The sequence below is a fragment of the Centropristis striata genome, chromosome 13, assembly GCF_030273125.1.
Source record: "Centropristis striata isolate RG_2023a ecotype Rhode Island chromosome 13, C.striata_1.0, whole genome shotgun sequence".
NCBI lineage: Eukaryota > Metazoa > Chordata > Actinopteri > Perciformes > Serranidae > Centropristis > Centropristis striata.
Window position 1 is genome coordinate 31,543,468 of NC_081529.1, and position 21,530 is coordinate 31,564,997.

The 21,530-nt window shown below is 35.0% G+C and overlaps 1 protein-coding gene across 1 annotated transcript in view; it reads left to right on the plus strand.

The window, feature by feature from the left end:
- Positions 1–5,431: 5,431 nt before the first annotated feature.
- abca3b (ATP-binding cassette, sub-family A (ABC1), member 3b) overlaps positions 5,432–21,530 on the plus strand; it is a 60,568-nt gene continuing 44,469 nt past the window's right edge. Inside the window, exons 1-4 of the mRNA XM_059348295.1 lie at positions 5,432–6,168; positions 7,782–7,880; positions 14,964–15,213; positions 20,079–20,206. Of these exons, the coding sequence (XP_059204278.1) occupies positions 7,827–7,880; positions 14,964–15,213; positions 20,079–20,206 (432 nt within the window). The 5' untranslated portion in view covers positions 5,432–6,168; positions 7,782–7,826. The remainder of the gene's footprint in view (positions 6,169–7,781; positions 7,881–14,963; positions 15,214–20,078; positions 20,207–21,530) is intronic.

Consider the following 21,530-nt stretch of genomic DNA (forward strand, 5'->3'; position numbering starts at 1 on the left):
TTTTTTTTTTTTTAGTAATTTTGTCTTTTTTGGTTATTTTGTGTCTTTTTTTGGTTATTTTGTGTCTTTTTTGGTCATTTTGTGTCTTTTTTTTTAATCATTTTGTGTTTTTTTGGTCATTTTGTGTCTTTTTTTTTTGTCATTTTGTTTCTTTTCTGTGTGATCTGAACTGTGAGTGAGCTGTTCAGTGAGCGGGCACTGACATGCATGTTAAATTGGGGGTTGCGACTCTAAAAGGTTGAGAACTACTGCTCTAGAGTACATATACACCAGTTGTGCTGTTACTATGACTTAAAATCCCATCAGGAACAGCAGATATTGACATACTGTTTGTTCAATAAGGTGTACTGATAGTGGAAGTAACCAAGAGCTGGGTGAGTGTCACGCTACACGGTCATTAACTTTTTAAGCTCAAATGTAAAGAGGCAACACGAAACTCTTAACATGCTGAAGAGTTGTACTTAACCCACTTTTCATCCCATCTCAATTAGGTCGAGCACTTTTATCATCACAGAAGGAGCCCAATTCAATGAAATGTAACCATTTCCAAGCTTGAACAATCAATACTAAAGTATTTTCGAATGGATTTGCTTTGCCTTCTTAGAGCAAAAGGGAAGTTCAGACACTAAAGGAAAAAGATTCCCTGATGGGGTTTTTAAAAAGAACTGTACGTCCCATTCAGTACACAATGTCTAAAAGTCTGTGACTGACTGTAATTACATTTTAAACTGTTACTCCAGACTGGTTATAACCTGTGTTTTTATAAATGTACATAGTATCATATGTATAAAAAAAATAACAAGAGACAAAGAACATGCCACTACTACTTGAAATTGTTTTTGCTTCATTCCAAAAAAGGCTGTTCTCTTTGTGAAATGTCTGTTTTTCTACAGTCCAGTGTTGTCAATAGACCTCTGATGTGAATATTAAATTTTGTATTGAGTTAAAAATAAAACAAGCCATCATGCAAGTTTCCCGTCTGTGTTACTTTGTGTGCCTTTACCACCACAGAGTTTAATTTATAATGGGTTTACTCGAAACTATTTACCTTCATTAAGATATTTTTAATGAGAATCTATGGGCTTTTTGTAGTCTGCTGTAATTGTCTTTTCTCTAACAAGCTGGGTTTTTTCTGCCCTAATGTGAACCATGAGCAAGATGAAAAAGAATTATGTTTCCAAGGGGAGTTAATTAAAAATTGTTTTGTTCAAGCGCTCACCAAAATGGCCTGTAGAAGAAATACTGACAAACTGTCAGAAATAAATGAGAAAGATTCCAGTTTTATTTTTTTCCTCTTCAGTTGGAAATATACAAGGTCTAAAAAAGCCTAAAAAATGTTTTTAACTGTAAAATATAAACTAAAACCCTCAAGTTTGAAGGATAGACTCGGTGTCAAGGAGCACTGCAGTGATTTTACACATACATTTTAGTTTATTTATGAGTTTTTCTCACTTTCAATAAGATGGGGGACTTGCAAGAGACAGATTTAACCCTCTGGAGTCTCCAAAAGCACCAAATCCAGACTTCATCATCACATCCAGACTAGAAAACAAAGCAGCGTGGAGCCCTACTGTAAATTTACCTCTAAAGTTCTGGCTGTAAACTCCATGAGGCCAGTTTCAGTTTGATGATGATATACCAAGTAAAACTGGAGACAAGCTCAAATATATTTAGTATAAAATGATAGAACTGGATGTAACCCTCTTATATGTTATATTTGCAACCTTTGTTCACATTTGCAACATTTCAAATTCTTTATTGAGCATGATAGTGTTTTGGAAGTATCACATCTTATGTTGGACTAAAGGACTAAAAAAAGACACAATGACCAAAAAAAGACACAAAATGACAAAAAATGGCTAAAAAAAGACACAAAATGACCAAAAAAAACCCACAGAAGAAGACACAAAATGACTAAAATAGACACAAAATGACCAAAAAAAATACACAAAATGACCAAAAACCCCCCCCACAAAATGACAAAAAAAAGACACAAAATGACCAAAAAAAAACCCCACAGAAGAAGACACAAAATGACTAAAATAGACACAAAATGACCAAAAAATTACACAAAATGACCAAACCCCCCCCCCCCCCCCCCACAAAATGACTAAAAAAAGACACAAAATGACCAAAAAAAAACCCACAGAAGAAGACACAAAATGACTAAAATAGACACAAAATGACCAAAAAAAATACACAAAATGACCAAAACCCCCCCCCCACAAAATGACTAAAAAAAAGACACAAAATGACCAAAAATATACACAAAATGACAAAAAAAAAACCCACAAAATGACTAAAAAAAGACACAAAATGACCAAAAAAAAACCCCACAGAAGAAGACACAAAATGACTAAAATAGACACAAAATGACCAAAAAAATACACAAAATGACAAAAAAAAACCCACAGAAGAAGACCCAAAATGACTAAAAAAGACACAGAATGACCAAAAAAACCCCAAAATGACTAAAAAAGACACAAAATTACCAAAAAAAAACCCACAGAAGAAGACACAAAATGACTAAAAAAGACACAGAATGACCAAAAAAACCCCAAAATGACTAAAAAAGACACAAAATGACCTAAAAAACCCCACAGAAGAAGACGACACAAAATGACTAAAAAAAGACACTGCAGCTGACATATCTCAACTTTAGTCTTTTTTATAAAGCTTCAAACTGTCTGGATCACGCAGTTCCCTCAGTGCAACCATAGACTATAAATAAGAGTGAAACTCAACAACGTACTTTAATTAGACCCTCCTTGCTTGGTAAAAGGTAAAAAGTCTTTTAAACTCCAACCCTCAGTTGTTTGTAACACAGCCTGGAAGTCTCTGGGTTATTTTCTTGGATGTTAGAAAACTTGTGAGCAGAAGTAAACTGAACTTAGTTTACATTTTACAGTTAAAAGTGTACATTTTTCAGGCTAATTCCAATATCTTTAGACCCAGGATTATTCCAACAGGATTCAATATTTCTTTACCAGAGTTTTATTTGTGTGGAGAGGTCTTCAAATCAGCATTTAGATCACGTTGAAAAATAAAAGGGTAATTTTTTATTTTTCCTTAAATTCCAAATAATTTCCTTTGGGTTTTGATGTAGTTTGGTTCTATTTATAGATAGAAAAGGCGGTGAAATATTTCATTCCTTTTTGTGGATTAAGGGGCCTGTTTACCCCCAAATCCAGGGGTAGGCAACCTGTGGCTCTTTAGGCTGTGACAAAAAAATCATACGACATGAACAGTTATTTATGTTTTCCCTATAAACGGTATTAAAACGTCTACAGTTCGGCACCTCATAAACATGACATGGGACGTGTCATGAACATTAATGACACTTTGAAGTAACATTAATGCTCATGATACTTGTCATGTCATGTTTCTGACAGGCTTGTGTCACTCTTATGTAGACACCTTCAAAATAAAGTGTTACCATATCTTGCTTAAGTCACAAAGGCATGTTAAAAAAATTGCCTAAGTCACATTTTATTTTGACTTAAGCATAATAAATCTGCTTAAATCACACACTTGACATAGACCATTATCTTAAAGGGGTAAAATCACATGATCTGATCAACTGAGGATGTAGGAGATTTTACCATAGGTGGCTATGAGGAGATGATTTAGGCAAAAAAAAAACATTTTGACAAAAAAATGACTTAGGCGATTATTTTAACAGTGTGATGATATTAGAATAGGTATTATTTACGTCTTGTGGCTCATAGTTATGTTTTTTTTGTGATTAACCCTCTGAAATCTTCGGCTATTATGTCCGTTAAAAAATCTGTTAAAAAAATCTTCACCATGCCATGTTGGCATCAGGTTTTTCAGCGCAACTTCACCTTTATGTCCTGATAATTAATTTTTAACTTTGACTCACTTGATCAAAATTTTGGACCCAAAAGAAACTAAGGAAACATAAAATCTGATCTTCAAAATTATGTTCCAAAACACAGAATTTTGAATATTGCAAATATGAATACAGGTTGCATATATAACAGGTAAAATGAGGATAATATCTACTTCAATAAGTTCCTAAGTCATTTATTTCTCTTAAGTTACATAATTTACACACAGTGTTGTTACTATGCCAACAGCCATCCTTTGTAGGGTTGTCAAAAGTATCGATACTCAAAAAAGTATTGATACTAACACGTTGTATTCGGATACGATACTCTTTTTTTTTTTTTTAAGTATTGATAAGTTTACATAAATGTTGGTGACTGAAAAGTGTTATTTTCTCTCTTGAAGTCCCTGAATGAAGCAGAGAAAAGTCGACCAGCAAACAAACAGCAACACACACAGCCGGAAATATTGTTCTAATTGTTATTGTTTATTGTATTTATTTATTTTTTTGCACTACCTCAGACCTGAAGCTTGTTATCATATCATTGCAGTTTCTTGTTGCACAACTGTTTTTTTATTATAAATATTCAGCCTGTAGTTCTGTTAATTTTTACATGTTGCATTTTACTTGTTAATAAAAATATTTCAGTTAAATTTTAGGGTCTTTGTTTTTATCCTTGTGGTATCGAAAATCAAATATTTTCCTGAGTATCGGTATCGAGTTGAAAATTTTAGTATCGTGACAACCCTAATCCTTTGTTACATCCTTTTTGAGTGAAATAATCAATAAATGTCATATGTAACACTTTTGGTGAAGTTGTTTGTGTTTCCTGCAAAACTTGAAAAAATCAGTTAGGCGATTATCTTTACAGGGTGACGAAATAATACAATTATACCTATTCTAATATAATTTGGACTACTGGTGTGGAAGAATTATCTTCAGCAGGTGAGTTGGAGGGAGGTGAACCGACTCCCAGTCTGTATGTGCCTGTGGTTTTTTTTCTGCTGACATTGTTTGCAACTGTGAATTGTCAGAAGTATCTGTGTTTACAGAGCAGATGACACTGCTTGTTAAGTTGCATAATAAATACAGTAAAATGACATTTAGTTTTAGAAGTAGGCTATCTGTGTTTAAAGAGCAGATGACAAAACTTGTTAAGTTGCATCATAAATACAGTAAAATGACGTTTAGTTTTAGAAGTATTTGTGTTTAAAGAGCAGATGACACTACTTGTTAAGTTGCATAATAAATAAAAAATGGGCTCTTTGTTTTTATCCTTGTGGTATCGAAAATCGAATATTTTCCTGAGTATCGGTATCGAGTTGAAAATTTTAGTATCGTGACAACCCTAATCCTTTGTTACATCCTTTTTGAGTGAAATGATCAATAAATGTCATATGTTACACTTTTGGTGAAGTTGTTTGTGTTTCCTGCAAAACTTGAAAAAATCAGTTAGGCGATTATTTTAACAGGGTGACGAAATAATAAAATAATACCTATTCTAGAAAAATATATTAGTTTTTTTTTTTTATTTTTTATTTTTTTTTATAAACTTTATTAAGGCAGTTGGGTGGGGTGTAATACAAAAAAATACATCAGAACGTCGCCAGGGGGTTTCAATAAATCATAAAGAGGTTGTCATACAAAAATATTATAAAAATTACAAATATTCAGAGTTTTGGCAGCTTTCAAATTAGTAGAGTCTTTAATAGAATTAATATACTGCTTGGTTTCACTTATAAATATAGAAAAGAGGGGATTTTTTTTTGTGTATCGAGATTTATGTATGTGATATTTTGCCAATAGTATAATTAGATTTATAATGTAATATAGATTTTTTTTTTTTTTGTGTATGGGAAGTCAGTGAAACCAAACAGTATATTTTCAAAACAAAGGGACAAATTAGGTTCAATTGAAAAAAAAAAAAATGAAGTTACAAATGAAAAACATATTAGTGTTTAAGTGAAATCCAGCTGTTGAGATCACGTGACACCTTGCTCCATTGTGGTCACGTGACGTGTTTTGTTGACGTTTGTCGCTGCATTTCGCACGATGAATTCACGGGCAAACACAGCAGCTGGTGCAATGTCATCGCTTCGCTAGCAGGCAGCGAGCCGGAGGGGAACAACCTGGAGCGGGCTGCGGACGTCCTTAATGCTCAGCCGAGCCTCGGTGGTGTCGGAGACGGAAGAAGAAGCCCCGCGGTGATGCCGTTATCAACGGTTTAAAAACAAAAAAAGGAGCAATTGTATCCACCTCGACAGGAAGAGGGGACCGCAGCTCGTCAAGTTAATGCGCCGAAACCTGCTTTTTTAAAGGTAATTCGACACATTTACGTCATAAGTTCACTTCAGCGGATACATTTGATGACTTACAGAGTGTAACATTAGATCATATGGGTGAGTCAGCACGTTATATTTGAGGAAAAGCCTTAGCTTTGTGCCTCAGCTCCATCATTAGCATTCATCAGAATCCTTAGGGACTGACGAGCATGTGGATTGTCCAATCAGGAGCGCTGGAACGCTGTGTTGGGCCAATCAGAGAAGAGCAAGGCCGGTTTTTAGTTAATAAGGAAAAGGTTCACGTTTCTAATGGCTTTATTGTTTGCGAGAAGACACTAATAAAGAAATGGCTGCTCTTAAGTATCTGCTCACATGGTCTTTTGAATTTAATTACACGGATAATCCATGCAGTGACCCCTGATATATCATGAAAAGGATGTAGCAGAGATTAGGGCTGGGCGATATGGACCAAAAGTCATATCCTGATATATTTAGGCTGAAAATCGATATACGATATATATCCTGATATTTTTATCGCAAAGTGAGAGCAAAAGTTCAGTCAAAGTCAAAGCCAAATCCAAATATGACATGTCACAAGTAGTTTTATTGAAACCGTTTATAAATGAACATAAATACTGTATAACAACAGGAGTACTTTTTTTTTTTTTTTTAAGTGAAAAAATGTCTTAAATAAAAATAGCCTATGAAATAAACTAGGCCAGTCTTTTTCTGAAATAAACATATTTATATGAGAAAAGATAAACGAACATTACAAAATAAATAAATATGACAAACCCTAGTAAGGGCAGCATTTATATATAAAGAAAGAAAAAAATATTTGAACTATCGATATATATGTTGTATGGTCTAATTCTGTATCACATTAAAAAATATATCAAATTTATCTTTTATGGATATATTGCCCAGCCCTAGCAGAGATAAATGGCAGTGTGAAATTCAGGCATTCCCAGCTTGACCAGTCTGATTACATTTATGAAATCATGAACTGTGAAGTGGAGGTCCAATTAGGTAAATGGTTTTTATTTACTGATCAACCTCTGTGGACTATGCCTAGTTACATGACTAAATCTGCAAATATGACTGTCAATAATAGTAAAAGTTCATAGTTTGTTTGCATGAGAGCAATAAAAATACCAGCAATAAAAATATCTCTGTAAACATCCTGCTTCTGCTAAAACACTACTCTCCATTGGTCTGTATAACTGGTTCACATATGGTTGTCATTAACCTGTTTGTTGTTGTTGTTGTTGTTGTTTTAAATCTTTTGCCAATTTGCCTGTAGTGTTTTCCTTATTAAACTCCTTTCAAGACTTTGATATTATAGTACCACTTGGACCTGTTTCCCTATTCCTATCTAATTACTTAGTAATTGTACTTCAAATAGTTTCTATACATAACAAAAATGTGCTTAGGGAAATTCTGCCGATTGCTCAATTTCACTTCTCTTTTTCTTTTGTTTTCAAGTTATTGTTAAATAGAAACTGAGATCAGAAACCTTTTTAGAGCCATCACTGCATGTTTCGAAAACACAGCTAAGCTACAAAAACCCCTCAGAAACATTTCAAAGATTCATTTGTGCTTTAAGCTCCAACCTGAAACTAAAGATGTCGCTCTGTTTCTACCTCCAGCCACAGTAGAAGGCTGACTGGACTGTGTCCTGTGTACCGCTCAAAATGGCCATCGTGAGACAATTTGGACTACTGGTGTGGAAGAATTATCTTCAGCAGGTGAGTTGGAGGGAGGTGAACCTACTCCCAGTCTGTATGTGCCTGTGGTTTTTTTCTGCTGACATTGTTTGCAACTGTGAATTGTCAGAAGTATCTGTGTTTACAGAGCAGATGACACTGCTTGTAAAGTTGCATAATAAATACAGTAAAATTACATTTAGTTTTAGAAGTATCTGTGTTTATAGAGCAGATGACAAAACTTGTTAAGTTGCATAATAAATACAATAAAATGACATTTAGTTTTAGAAGTATCTGTGTTTAAAGAGCAGATGACAAAACTTGTAAAGTTGCATAATAAATACAGTAAAATGACATTTACTGTTAGAAGTATTTGTGTTTAAAGAGCAGGTGACACTACTTGTTAAGTTTCATCATAAATACAGTAAAATGACATTTAGTTTTTTCAACAACTTATGATGTGAACCAGCTACCTGGAATCTGGTTGACCTCAATAATATACAGTGTGCCTGTATTATTGTTGTGTCACAGGCTTAAGCTCGGTCAACATGTTTGGTGGCTGTCACATGCTTTTCCAAGCCTTATATGGCGACCTTTAGAGGAAATCACAAGTTTTTCCTTTTAAGGATTCAAAGATTCAAGGATGTATGTATGTCACAGATAATGCAAGATTGCGCTACACACAAAGAAAATGTGTAAACAGATGTTAAAAATACTTTTATTAGAGTAGAATACAAACAATAAAATAGGCAAAACAACATAAAAAAGTTATTTATTGTTATTTATTTTAGATCATGTCACTATAGTCTCAAGCATCTATACATGTGTTATGTATTGTGTAGATACATATGTACACATGTAGATATACTTTCTGTTAGGGCTGGGCGATATGGACCAAAAGTCATATCCCGATATATTTAGGCTGAATATCGATATACGATATATATCCCGATATTTTTATCGTAAATTGAGAGCAAATGTTCAGTCAAAGTCGAATATGACATGTCACAAGTAGTTTAGTTGAAACCGTGTATCTAAGTGAACATAAATACTGTATAAAAAGTACCTTTTTTTCAAATCAAAGCTTTATAAAGTGCACATTTATTAATCTAAAAATAAAAAATAGCCTATGAAATAAAATAGGCCAATCTTTTTTTCTGAAATAAATATATTTATATGAGAAAAGAATAAAGAACATTACACAATAACTAAATATGACAAACCCTATAGGCAGCATTTATATATAAAGAAATAAACAATTTTTTTAACTATATCGATATATCCGATATGGTCAAAATCCATAACACATTTAAAAATATATCGATATATCTTTTCTATCGATATATATCGCCCAGCCCTACTTTCTGTTATATTGCAATTATGTTAGTATTTACCATCAATTTTGTCTACTTGTCTGTCACTCATTGTATCTATTGCGATCATTTAAAAGAAAACATTCTGTTTTTTGACATTCCTTTTCATACTTTTTAATATATTTTTGCAATGCAAAGAAGAAAATATGCACATTCCCATCACTGGGTTCAATGGCACTAACTATTGTCTGAATTTTCAACTGTTTGTGATTAACACGCACCCGACCACAACTCTAAATCTCCGAGATAGACTAGACGTCTTACGTAAGCAGTTAATTTGAGGATTGCACCATTGTGCAGTTCATGGAAAATCATATCATCAGGCTCGGGGCCAGTTTTCAGTTTACAGTAGATAGGAAGGAATTTTAACTCCAAACAGTGCCAGCGTTTTGCTCTGAATGTGAGCGTGCATTGCTTGGAACATTAATATCAGCTGTTGGTTTCACAATGCAGCCTGCATGTATCCAGGAATGGAATTGGTTATCTGCTGCAGAGCATGCATGGTGTGAGGTTGTTGCTCCATCACCCGTAATCCACTCCCTGCTGCTCCAGTTGTGGTTGTCTCGAGACTACAGGGACTCCATTAGGATCAGGAAGGAAGAAATACAGTGCATCTTGGAGTTGTTTGTCCTTCTTGGCTGCAGAGAGTATACACAGAGTGCATTTTAATCACTTAGACGACATTTTACCTGCTCTAGCATAATGTGGGCATTGTAATCCAGGCCTATAAAAAAGGCCTGTTGTAATAACAGTTATTGGCAAAGATCTTTTATTTCTGGGCCATCCTGTTTTTTTGGTGGTACAGAACCACAGGTTAAATATTTATATTAAAAAACAGTTGTGCAAAAAGAAACGGCAACCATGATAACAAGCTTCAGGTCTGAGGTAGTGCAAAAAATAAATAAATACAATAAACAATAACAATTAGAACAATATTTTGAGGTTGTATGCTGTGCAAGGGGGCTTAACGATATTTTTGAAAATGAGTATCGTATCCGGATACAATGTTTTAGTATCGATACTTTTTGAGTATCGATACTTTTCACAACCCTACATTTTACCTGCTCTAGCATAATGTGGGCATTGTAATTCAGGCCTGTAAAAAAGGCCTGTTGTAATAACAGTTATTGGCAAAGATCTTTTATTTCTGGTCTATCCTGTTTTTTTGGTGGTGCTGTTCTTATCCCTACGGCCAACTGTTTAAGAAACTTCATATATTGTCAGTCTACGATATTAATATACTTCAATCATGCATATTTATCTATAAATTAGGGTTGTCACGATACAAAAATCAACTCGATACCGATAATCAGGAAAACATTCGATACTCAATACCATTTTTGATACCGCAAGGATAAAAACAAAGACCCCAAAATTTAAAAATGGAACATGTAAAAATTAACAGAACCACAGGTTAAGTATTTATAATAAAAAACAGTTGTGCAAAAAGAAACTGCAACTATGATAACAAGCTTCAGGTCTGAGGTAGTGCAAAAAATAAATAAATACAATAAACAATAACAATTAGAACAATATTTTGAGGTTGTATGCTGTGCACGGGGGGTTAACGATATTTTTTAAAATGAGTATCGTCTCCGGATACAATGTTTTAGTATCGATACTTTTTGAGTATTGATACTTTTCACAACCCTACATTTTACCTGCTCTAGCATAATGTGGGCATTGTTATTCAGGCCTATAAAAAAGGCCTGTTGTAGTAACAGTTATTGGCAAAGATCTTTTATTTCTAGGCCATCCTGTTTTTTTGTGGTGCTGTTCTTATCCCTATGGCCAACTGTTTAAGAAACTTCATATATTGTCAGTCTACGATATTAATATACTTCAATCATGCATGTTTATCTATAAATTAGGATTGTCACGATACTAACATTTCCAACTCGATACCGATAATCAGGAAAATATTTGATAATCGATACCATTTTCGATACCACAAGGATAAAAACAAAGACCCCAAAATTTAACTGAAATATTTTTATTAATAAGAAAAATGGAACATGTAAAAATTAACAGAACCACAGGTTAAATATTTATAATAAAAAACAAAAAAAGAAACTGCAACTATGATAACAAGCTTCAGGTCTGAGGTAGTGCAAAAAATAAATAAATACAATAAACAATAACAGTTAGAACAATATTTTGAGGTTGTATGCTGTGCACGGGGGGGTTATCGATACTTTTGAAAATGAGTATTGTATCCGGATACAACGTTTTAGTATCGATACTTTTTTGAGTATCGATACTTTTGACAACCCTATTATAAATATAATTATCTTTCCCACTTGCTGCCCAAATCTTTTCATGAATTCTTTACAGTTTACAACACAAGACACACCGATAAACTTCATCTTCCTTTCTGTTGCACTACACATACTCAGTTTTCTTTTGCTTACAGAGGCTCCATACTTTGGAATTCTCATATTCATGTAGTTAAATTATCTTCATCCCTCAATAATTTTAAGTTAAGACTGAAAGCTTACCTGTTAAATCAAGACTCCTAATAGTTTCTTTTCCAGTATAGTTGTCATTGGATCATTATCTCTTATACACTCAAATACAGTTAATTTACCTTTATACACATCAATGTTTTTATTTCTGACTATTTTCTTTCTTTTTTGTTGTGATTTGTTGTTGCTTTCTCTCAATGTTGTTAACTTTTTTTGAATTTTTGTATATTTCTTGGGGAGGTGCTTTATATAAGCCCATATAGGGTTTTTTAACCTCTCCCGCACTTACTATTCTTATTTAATTCCTGTTTTTTGTTATTGTCTTTTCTTATGGTGCAAAATAAATGAATAAACTAGACACATTTAGAAAACATGAGGTCACGTTGACACATGTCCAGCTCCGCTCCAGGAGGTTTTATTAGCTGATTAGGTTTCAGTTTGCACAAATTATTTGCTGTTCTCGTGAATGTTATCCCTGGGCTTGATCTTTGTTCTACAATGGCATGCAGCCCAACAAGAGCAGACAGAAACTAAGTCGAGGAAATAAAACAGTTTTGCAAGTGACCCGTTTACAGAGGCCTTTTCAAGGAAGTCCTACAGAAAACATTCAAAATATAGCAAGCAAACCTTTGTATTTCCTCAATAAAAAGAGTTGCGCCCTAGTCGTTGACGAGGTTAATGATTTCTAGGTTATAGCTGATGGTTCTACTGAATTAGATACTGTCTGTAAATGCTCGAGAAAAATACCTCAGAGCTTTATCTTGGCACCTGTAAAGTCAACCAAAGCAAGTAGGGCTGGGCGATATGGCCCTAAAAGAATATCACGATATTTCAGGCTATTTTTGCGATAACGATATTCTTGACGATATTACGAAATACTTAAAAAGATAGAAAATATGTTTTTTTTTAGTCTGTATAAATAAATTAAAATCTAACATGTAGTTTGAAGTGCAAATCTCAACAGTTGCAAAATCCAAAAAAAATTACTCTTGACTCTTGAGTATGAGCAAATAATAAAAATAACCATTTAGGGTTTCGGGGGCATTTTATAAAGGAGAATAAATATGTTTTATTTTAAGGCATCTTATTTTGACAATATTCTTGTAAGTTCTGTGGTGGATTCTGTTAACACACTGTGCTCTTATTTTGAAAGCTGCATGTGTTTAGCGACAGAGAGTAAGTAGCTTTTTGTGATTAAAGCAACTTTAATTGTTAGCTAATGTTAGCTCGTGGCTAACGTGTTTGGAGGGCAGCTCGGTATATTCAGTTGTGTAAGTGTCAACCTTACGCCACTACATCAAGAAGTAGGAATGTTGCCAATATCATGATAACCATAAAAAAAATATACCGATATTATTGTGAACGATGCAATATGGCACATCCCTAAAAGCAAGTATGGTGATTTAAAAACAGAAGATTGACCTCAATAGTGTTTCATTTTGCAGATTTTGAAAAAAAAAGGTTAATTTAAAAGACAGTAGAGAGGCTAACATTTTTATTTTATTTTATTGAAGGATCCCCATTAGCTTGTGCCATGGCAGTTCGCTAGTCTTCCTGGGGTCCACATTCCAACAAGTAATACTCAACAGTCCGACAACAACTTTTACAGTAAAAAAACATTACAAAATGCAGCACAAATTAAAAAGACAGTTTGTAGAATCAAACCATTAAATTATAGCCATTTGGATTCAATGTTTAGGAATAATTGGTCAAATGCATTTGATCAGAAAACAAATAAAATACAAAAAAAACAATACAGCTTTAACCAGTATCATTGATTGTAATCCTGGACATCATGAATCCAGGCAAACAGCTTCTATAAAGAATAGCGTCCTTTCAACCAAAATTAACAAATTAAATTAACAAAAACATTAACCACTGACAACGTACATCTTTAATTTCTTTTTGAAGAACATTGAATGATGCATAACTGGGTTCTGTCTGATACCAGAACGCTACTATATTTCATTCTTTTCCTACGCTTTTCTTAGTTTAGACGCGTTTTTAAAATGTATAGAATGCAGAAGCATTTAACTCCAAGCTGCAGGCTGTAAACAATGTGATAATCAAATGTATTTATGCATTAAAACACCTTTATATATACGTGGACGACCAGGGAACGTGCCTATTCTTGGCTTATATTTATTCCTCTAAGTGATCATTTTGATTGAGTGCTGAAAGGAGAAGGTCTGACATTGGCGCCGCTCTGAGATTGACTGTAATGTCCTGAAACTGTCCAAGTCACTTTGTTCTCCAATCACTCAACAATAGGAGGCCGTCACATTATGAATCGTCTCAATTGTCTGTGAAATTGTCTTGTTCATTTCTGAATTATGTGAAAAGAATAAATTGGTGTCGGGACCCCGTCGTGACTTAAAATTATGTGTAGTTAACATTTTCAAAGCACATTGAACATTTTTGAAGTGGGGTTGCGTTTGCTTTTTATGGCTGCCGAGCTTTCAGTTTTGTGTCTGAGGAGCTAAAAGGGAATTTATCGTACATTACTCACCTGTGGCTGAAATATGGAGCCATTTATCATTATTTATAGAGGCACCGAGTTACTTAAAGTTATGAATATTCTGTCAAACATAGTGTAGTTAATTAATCTCAATACCTTTTCAGTCTCTCATTAACCCTCTGGAGTCCAGCTATTTATTGAAAATACACATTTTATTTACAGTAATAACTTTATTTATATATGATATGTAGACAAGCTGAGAAAGCCAGTTAAAGCTAAATCATAGGAGCTCTGACAGTGTGCCATTTATGTTTCTAGACCATTTTTAAAATGTGAATTTTCTTTCTACAATGATAACTATTACTATTTTTAATTTATATCCAAATAGACTGTTTTGCAGTTTTATTATTTATTATTTTTTCTGCTGTTTTTGTGTGTATAAATGGTAAAAAAAAAAAAAGGCACATTTCCATAGAAACCTGTGTCTTTTGTTTGTATTTTCGGTTCCTGGCAGCTTTATACTTTGTTAATTAAAATAAAATGAAAAATCTGACTGATAGCCAAGTTTGTGTGGAGAAAAAGGAGCCATGCATGTGATGTAAGGACAGACTGAAAGATGCTAAACAGAGACAGAAATGAATGCATAGGAAGTTGACAAATTTGAACCAAAATCTCCTGGACTTCAGAGATTTAATTGATAATTCAAAAAACCTTTCCCTCAAGCTCTTAAATTCCTTTTTTACTCATTTTTCTACCTCCTACCTTTTTTATCTTGCCTTATACTCCCCCATCAGCTTGATGACAGATTATTTCTTTTTTTTCTTTCCAGAAACGTCAAATCCTAGTAACTCTGGTGGAGATACTCCTGCCCCTGCTCTTCTCCGGCATCCTCATCGTGCTTCGTCAGAAGGTGCCTTTTAAGGACTTCCCAAATGCCACGGTCTATGAGAGCTACGACGTTGATACGCTACCCAAGGACTTCATGCGCTACATGCAGCTGGCCTATGTGCCCAGTAACTCCAGTGTGGTGCGACAGGTGGCAGAGGACGTGCGAGGCAGCCTGAGGCTCGTCCCTTTAGGTGGGTAGAAGTTTAGGCAGGAAATGTGTGGCTTGTTCAATACTCATGGATTAAAGTTCTCTGTCGCTACGACGGATTTCAACATTTGGAGTTCATAGAAACCACTTAGGCGAGGGGTGGCCAACCTGTGGCTCCAGAGCCTCATGTGGCTCTTTAGGCCTCCTGCAGGGGCTCCCCGTGGCTGAGACAAAAAATATATACATATTTTTACATTAAAATGTTAACTTATCAATGGTGTAGACCAAAAGCTATTTGTATTCATCAATTGTAAAATTGTATAGCCTTTTTATAGCATATTAAAAAAGTTTGGACATTTAAGTCAACTAAAATGTGCTTCATAGCTTACGAAAGTCTCCGGCCCGGCGCTTTAACCTTTAAGTTTTGCCAACTTTGAGTTTAGTTTTGAGTTCCCCGAGATAGACTAGTTTTCAAAATCATATTGGTAAAGGCTCAATATGACTATTAATAATGTTGGTAGGCTAATTTAGACTTATTAGGCTGTTAATTTTCATTTTAGGCTCAATATAAGGTTTGCGGCTCCATTCCGCAATTTTCTCTTTTTTTTTTTGGCTCTTTAGTTAGTAAAGGTTGCCCACCCCTGACTTAAGAGATCAATAGCCGTGTTTCCTTTAGGGTAAAGAGTGGCCGCTGGGAAAGTCTCAGGCCACGCCCTCTTAAATGTCCATTCACTCCGTGTCTCCATTACAAAAAGGGACCCAGAGGGATTTACTAGACTCTGGAGGTGACGTATGGTTTTCGATCGTAGGTTAATCGCTTAGCGACAGTTTCGACCGCGATCACATGGCTAATTATGCACAGCGTAGCTGCTGATCATAAACAGCGTGATTGTGAATTAACCGGCATCGCTAACTGTGCACAGAGTGTCCGGTGCTTGTTGTAAACAAACAGAGATCGCTAAGTGAACACCTCCTGCAGCAGCAGCACATACACACTGTACTGCTACAGAGCTAACTGTTAGCCTATTAGCAATTTAATTGTGGTGTTGTTTGTTTGATGCTGGATCTGTTTGTTGTTATTTTTTTTAATAAGACAAAGCACTATAGAGATTTGCACCCATTGTTATTTAATCCTGGGGCTGTTTGTTGATGTATTTTTTTTATTTCTATATATATATATTCTATATTTCTTATATATAAAAGGTTTACTTGAAATAATAAGGAAAAAAAAACTGTAATGAAAAGTTATGTAGATGCTTGATTATTTTAGAGAGTAAAGACAAGCTTTGCAAAAAAAAAAAAATAATTGAAAAGACAAAAAAAATTGCAATAGATGCAATAGAACAGCTGTTTAAAAGGCCTCCTCCTGTAAAACAGTTTTGGTTGAGCATCTAAATGTGATGGCTGCATTTGTGCATTAGTATTTCTTAAGCAGGTGTCAAGAAACCTAACCTGAAACATGTTTCACACACAGCATTTGATTTGGCTGAAGAGCAAATACAATTTCAGTCAGAAGATTTTTCTTTTGCTTTAATCCATGAATACAACAATGTTGGCTTGTTTGAAAAACAACTTCAAATGCAAATCCAGATGGTATCCAGATAGATTTTAGAACGCCTGGAGAGCAAAACAAACAAATGAGATACATTTTTTATAAATTGGATCCAAGCTACATTTGGAGCTGGTTTAAAATGTGTTTCCAGTTGGATTTCTACAGCTGCTTCTCAGCGCTGGCGCTTTGGCTACTCAAATCAGATTGGGTGGCGGCCATAGAGCCCGCCAAACATCATTCTTCAATTGGCAAGCCACCTTTCATTCTAACATGCTGCCACCAGTTAGGACTTTGCAGATTTAACGGCTTCAGCATGGAACATCACATTCAATGTTGCTGCTGAGCGCGATCATTTGGAAGACAAAATGACCATTGCTCATGCTTCTGCATTGGAAAACTGCATTACCGGTTCATAGTTACTGACGCCTACATTGTAAACAAAGCAGCACATACAGACAGGTTGGTGATGGAGACACAAATCTGATCTGATCACTGGCAGTGGAGACAGTCTGTCTTAATGATCGGATTTGCCTGAAGTCTGAACAGACAGCTTTGGGAGTCGTACTGATTTATTTATTTAAATCATTTCACTTTCAGCATAAAAGGAAATAAGCATACTACCCAAAATTCCTCTCGGAATGTAGCACTTTATAAAACATCTTTGAAATTTTGTGACAGTAATGTTACCCCCAATTTTTTTTTTTTTTGTAATTTACTTTTTATTGCTTTTTAACAGCACAACAACAAAAAGACCAACATACATGAATGTGAACAATAACAGGGACGTAACAACATAACATGAGATAAAAAAAAAAAAAATAAAAATAAACAAAAACAGAAATCACACCCACAGAAAAACAGTTACTCATCAAAAACTACTTTCAAAAAAGGTAATCCAAACATTATTATAAATAATTACACATATCTACATACAGAGAACACCTCCAGCATCCTTCCTGACTCCTCCAACCAAAACATATCAGACTTCTGTGTTACCCCAAAATTTACATAATTTGCTAACATTTTCTGAATGTTAATGAAAGGAATCGTCACGCCATATACAAATATTTGAGATAAAATATAGCAACAGTTTACTTCAAAAGCCTGTATTCTATTGCAGCAAAGCCTAATGCAGAGTTCGTACGGGTGCTTGAAATCCTTGAAAATGCTTGAATTTAAATGTTGTACTTTCAAGATTTAAAAAGTGCTTGGATTTTGGATAAAGTGCTTGTAAATGCTTGAAATTCTTACTGTATTTCTCTTGCAATCTGACTATATCCATCTATAGACTATAGATAATCAAATGTTCAATGTAAAAAAATAATGAGTAGCCTATCTGAAATGAAGACCGTTCCTCCTGACCAAAAATGGATGTAAAAATGACTAAAAAAGACACAAAATTACAAAAATATATGTAAAAATGACCAAAAAAGACACAAAATGACCAAAAATAGATGTAAAAATGACCCAAAAAGACATAAAATGACCCAAAATAGATGTAAAAATGACCAAAAAAGACACAAAATGACCAAAAATAGATGTAAAAAATGACCAAAAATACAGTCATGGAAAAAAGTATTAGACCATTGCTCCTGTAAGTGTAATACCATCGCTGTTGGTATGGTTAAGTGAAATCTCCCCCTTTTTAGTATGTAAGTACTCTTCTAAAACATGCAATTTACAACAGGTGTAAGATACTGCAAAAGCTTGAAAATGATCCTATAATGCTTGAATTTGACCACTGCTAAAGTGTACGAACCCTGCTAATGTTTACATCCCTAATTTGAGCTGTTAGGGTTGCCACCAAAACGAGTAAAACAAACGCCACCGCCTTGACACCAGTTTGGGACAGAGGTGGGAATACTGGTTTCTCTAGAAACGGCCCTCAGGAGAGCAAACAGGCCACGCCCAGATGGGAGTTTAGATCGCTAAAGCAAAGGAAGCTCACACACTGTAGTATGTTAGTCTTCTCTCTCAGGACACTGATCTCAATCTCTTTTTAATTCACACACTCACACACACCTTGCATGACCAGCCAAACTCGCAGACAGCCTGACTGACAGGTGCACAAACAGGCTGTTAACATATTTGTTTTCACACTGACAGACAATCAGCAAGATGGACGAATAGCAGAAGTGTGAGGCTGAAGGAGGCGATGCAGCAGCAGTTAGACAGACCTGTGAAACTGCAGGTCGTCGCGTACACCGCCGTGTGAGATCCCAGCTCAGCCATTAATGAATAATTTAGCTGCTCTCTGTGTTCAAAGGGATAGGTGGTGGGGAATGATCAAGGTTAACCCTCTGGAGTCTCCAAAAGCTCCAAATCCAGACTTCTTCATCACATCCAGACTAGAAAACAAAGCAGCGTGGAGCCCTACTGTAAATTTACCTCTAAAGTTCTGGCTGTAAACTCCATGAGGCCAGTTTCAGTTTGATGATGATAGACAAATAACAAATTAACCAAAAAAAGACACAAAATTACTAAAAAAAAGACACAAAATGACCAAAAAAAGACACTAAATGACTGAAAAAACACTATATTACTTAAGAAAGACACAAAATTACCAAAAAAGACACACAATTACAGTACATAACATTTCCACTTCTTCCGGTAACAACAACACGGCAGATAATAAACGGTCCGTTTACAAAGTAAAACTGGAGACAAGCTCAAATATATTTAGTATAAAATGATAGAACTGGATGGAACCCTCTTATATGTCCTTTTAAAGTAGTTCAGCTAGTCTAAAATCTTTTTAATTAACCCCCTCACAACTGCACTAGGCTAACCTGGATAAAAGTATGCCTGAATAGGAATTTCTGACATGTTTCCTTCAGTGCACATCTGTGTGTCTGCAAACAAAAGTGTTTATTTTATAAGATTTACCTAGATTTACCTCTGGGACTGTTGTGCCATCCTGACCCCCTTTGTCAGACTCAGAATACCTCCATGTGTGTTTGATAACTGGAGTAAAAAAGCCATTGAGAAATCCAGTTGTGGGAAAGAAAGAAAGAAATGTGATGAAAATTGAAAAGAAAACAGAATCTATTTTATCAATTTTTGTCCTGTTTTCTGTGGTCAATCAGTTTTATATGGAGTGCCTCGACGAGTGCAAAGAAAGGATATATGTTGGCGTATTCGCTTTGTTGTATTGATAATAAAATTGTCCATAGAATTCAGTATTCTGACAGCGTCTCGACCAACTTCCTGCCTGTCAGTGAGAGTAGCGAGCACCAAGGTCGAGCAATGAGACGGGCATGAAAACAGACGTACGTGAGGTGAATACCACACCGCAACTAATTTGATATTGTTTGCATCTCTGTGGGTGTTTGTGTGTTTGTGTGTTTGTTTCCCAGTGCGCGGCTTTGAGACAGAGGAGCAGTTTGAGGACTACGTAAGAAATGACCCCAAGTCAGGAGGGCTGCTGGCTGCTGTGGTGTTTGAGCATCCCTTCAGCCACGACGATGAACCTCTGCCCTTAAAGGTTAAACACACACACACACACACACACACACACACACACACACACACACACACACACACACACACACACACACATTCTTGTACTTCTATCTTTGTGAGGTCCCTCATTGGAATAGTGAATTCCCTAGCAAGGTTATAATAGTTTTGGATTTTTCATTAGTTTTAGTTTTAATTAGGTTGTGAATTTTTGTTTTCAAATTCAGTTAGTTTTAATTAGTTTTTAGAGCAGGGGTCTCAAACTCAAATTACCTGGGGGCCGCTGGAGGCAGTATCAAAATGACCAAAAAAAGACACAAAATTACAAAAAAAAAGACACAAAATGACCAAAAAAAGACACGAAATGACTGAAAAAACACTATATTACTTAAGAAAGACAAAATTACCAAAAAAAGACACAAAATAAAAAAAAAAGACACAAAATTACATTACATAACATTTCCACTTCTTCCGGTAACAACAACACGGCAGATAATAAACGGTCCGTTAGCAGCTGCCTTTCTTTTTGTTAACGTCGTCATAGAAACAAGTGAAACAAAGCTCCAGCTTGCATAATAAAGGGACCTTCCAGAGACCCATGTTTTAGAGTGTGTTTGCTAGTTTTAGTTTATTTATTTATTTTTTTAAATGCCTTTATTTCGTTTGTCTGATCCATCTTCATTACGTATGAAAAAAGTGGAAGAAGACAAAAACGAAAGACATTTTCACTATAATTTGAGTTAGTTTTAGTTAGTTTTGTAACCTCACAATACAGTTTCAGTTAGTTATTGTTTTGTTTTTTTAAATTCTCATTTTTATTTTTATTTCAGTTAACGAAAATGTTTCTCGATTCTAGTTTTCGTTATTTCGTTTCGTTGTTCCCTAGCCCCTAACCCTTAACCTAACCATCACCATGACAACTAAATGCCCAACCCTAACCCTAATACATAAACCTGATTATAACCTTTAACCCTAAAATAAAGTCTGAAATCTCAAAAAAGGCCTTTAAAGAAGTGAGGACCGACCGAAATGTCCTCACTTTGCAAAAATGTCCTCACTCTGTTGGTTAAAAACTTGTTCCGGTCCTCACTATGTAGGAAGTACAAGAACACACACACACACACACACACTGTGCAGCTCGATGGTTGAGTGGTGCATTGTTTTATTGTCAGATACATTGCTGAGTCAAGCCACAGCATGAGTGTTGAATTCAGCTTTTCTATATTTTAACAGAAATGTAATTACTTGGAGAAGTGTAAAATGTACAACACACTAAATTGTTGTGACTGATCTTGTAAGAAGGAATGGCTACTTTACATTTACAGTACATGTTACCGGTAGAACTGGTT